A 2,051-nucleotide genomic window follows, 5' to 3' on the forward strand; every position below is an offset into this window, starting at 1 on the left:
CAAAGAATTAGAGTAAGGTCTTCAGGCAAGTGGAAGGTGCCAGTAGCATCTTGTGTTTCCACTCACCCATCTCGCTCATAGACTCTAGTCCTATCAAGCATTTCTTTTCTCTTATTCTACCTCTCTACCTCTGCACCATACCTACATCATTTCTCCTCTTCAATTTTCCCTTTTCTCAAAACTAAGAACCCATAATAATAAATACCTCTGTCCTTCCAACATGGCCAGGATCACATCAGACCTGGCTCTGGATATCCAACCCGACTTCACATCTCCCACCTTTGAAGCTCTCAGAGACTGCATCATTGGTGGAACACAAGCATTGCACCAGGAAGTAGCAGCTGACCTCACCACAGCCTGGCAGCAGGACTGGGACAACAGAAGCATTGCATGGGTTGCGCAAGTCAATGAGGATGCTCGTCTCACAGCTGAAGCAGCACAAACAGCACATGAACACACAGAGCATGAACATCTTCACCTAGAACAAGAAACTGAAGATGAACTTCAGGAAGCTGAGAAGAAGAAGCCAAGATGAACGATTTCAAGTGTGGAATGGTGGTAGGCGACACCCTCACCCCTCATCCATCTCAGTATGCCATACACAAGTTGAAGTCCTTTGAGTACATGGAGCTTTGGTATTTTAGCCCTGACAGTTGCAAGGAAACCTCAGATGAAGCAAAATTGTCAGCAGAGGACGCTTTTGGTTTCACAAGGGTTGATGACTTCATCACCCTCAAGCCAGTCACATCCTTCAAAGCATCCCACAAAGCCATTCAAGACCATAGCCTCAATTGGCACCAGTTCGACCTCACAAAGAACAGTTTCCTCCTCTACATCAACAAGCTGAACTGGCCTGAGAAGCGCCAATGGGCCATCACCATGTTCTTTATGAACATTGTGGTGCATCCCTGTAGGACTGAACCCTTTGGAGAATGCACTCTGCTCCTGTATGCAGCCTGCATTCATCAGGATTGGCATGACTCTCTAGTCCTCGACAATGCTTTTGACATCAGCATCTTCAATCTTACTTTGCTTAAAAACATGACAGAGGAAGTTTGGAACAAGTCACGTCTAGAAAGCCTCACAGAGGTCAGTTCCTCCCAAAAAGAGTCCCAGTGCTGCTTCCAATACTAACCACTACTGCTTTCCTGCTCCCTCTCTGTGAAACCTGCTACCTATCCGTGCTACCACTGCTTCCTCTTCCTCCACTTCCACTGCTACCACACTTCTGCTGCTTCCTCCCCTTTGCTTCTGCTCCTGCTGCCCCTCATACAGATGCAACTTGCGTCTCAAGCACAGCACCTCCCCAACCAAGACCAGGGTGCCCCACACCATCCCAGGCCTGAGGAGGAAACCATCATATCCACTCTTGCTCTCGTTCCCCCCCACACAACACCTTTGGTCGCCTTCCTCCTCATCCCACCTCACTGCACTACCAGCGCACCAGACAAGACGAAAAGAAGCCTCCCAAGACCAACAGTTTTTTCAGATTGGTGCAGCACCAAACGGCCATTATGCTTGTGCCTTGTGTCTCAGCCATTTCACCCACAACATCCACAAGTGCAAAAGTGAGGTTCTCTGGGACAGAAAGACTCCCACCTTCTGTCGTCAAAATGCCAAAGGCTGTCTCATCAATGCCTGGGGCTCCAGCTATGCTATGATTGGCAGCATCCCAACAGTTGCACAAGCATCAGCAATGAGCACGTGCATGAATGTTCAGGTTGTGGAAACACAAACCATGGTGCTTAGAGCTGTCCTTGAGGACAGGATGCTTAAGGTGCTCACCCCATACAACCTGGAAGCCTGGCATGTCGCCCTTATGAAATCCAGCCTCATACTAAATATCCCCATATTCCCCATTTGTTACAGTATGGTTTCTTTGGCAGTATCCCTATCATTACAGTCACCCTTACCCGCCTAATAACCCTTCTACCATTGAACACACTAATGCTTTTGCCATGATCCTCATCAGGGAATTTGAGACCAGATGCTACCTGGTCCACTGCCAAGAGCAACCCTGGAGTCAGTCATTGGACCCTTCCAAACTGCAC

The 2,051-nt window shown here is 48.4% G+C and overlaps 1 protein-coding gene across 1 annotated transcript; it reads left to right on the forward strand.

The window, feature by feature from the left end:
• Positions 1-220: 220 nt before the first annotated feature.
• On the forward strand, positions 221-535 carry BJ212DRAFT_1490954 (uncharacterized protein; the record flags this gene model as incomplete). Its single annotated transcript, XM_041341480.1, has 1 exon — positions 221-535. One exon carries the CDS (start codon positions 221-223, stop codon positions 533-535), a length of 315 nt encoding a protein of 104 aa, XP_041184823.1.
• Positions 536-2,051: the final 1,516 nt, after the last annotated feature.

Source organism: Suillus subaureus (assembly GCF_016647635.1).
Source record: "Suillus subaureus strain MN1 chromosome Unknown BJ212scaffold_582, whole genome shotgun sequence".
NCBI lineage: Eukaryota > Fungi > Basidiomycota > Agaricomycetes > Boletales > Suillaceae > Suillus > Suillus subaureus.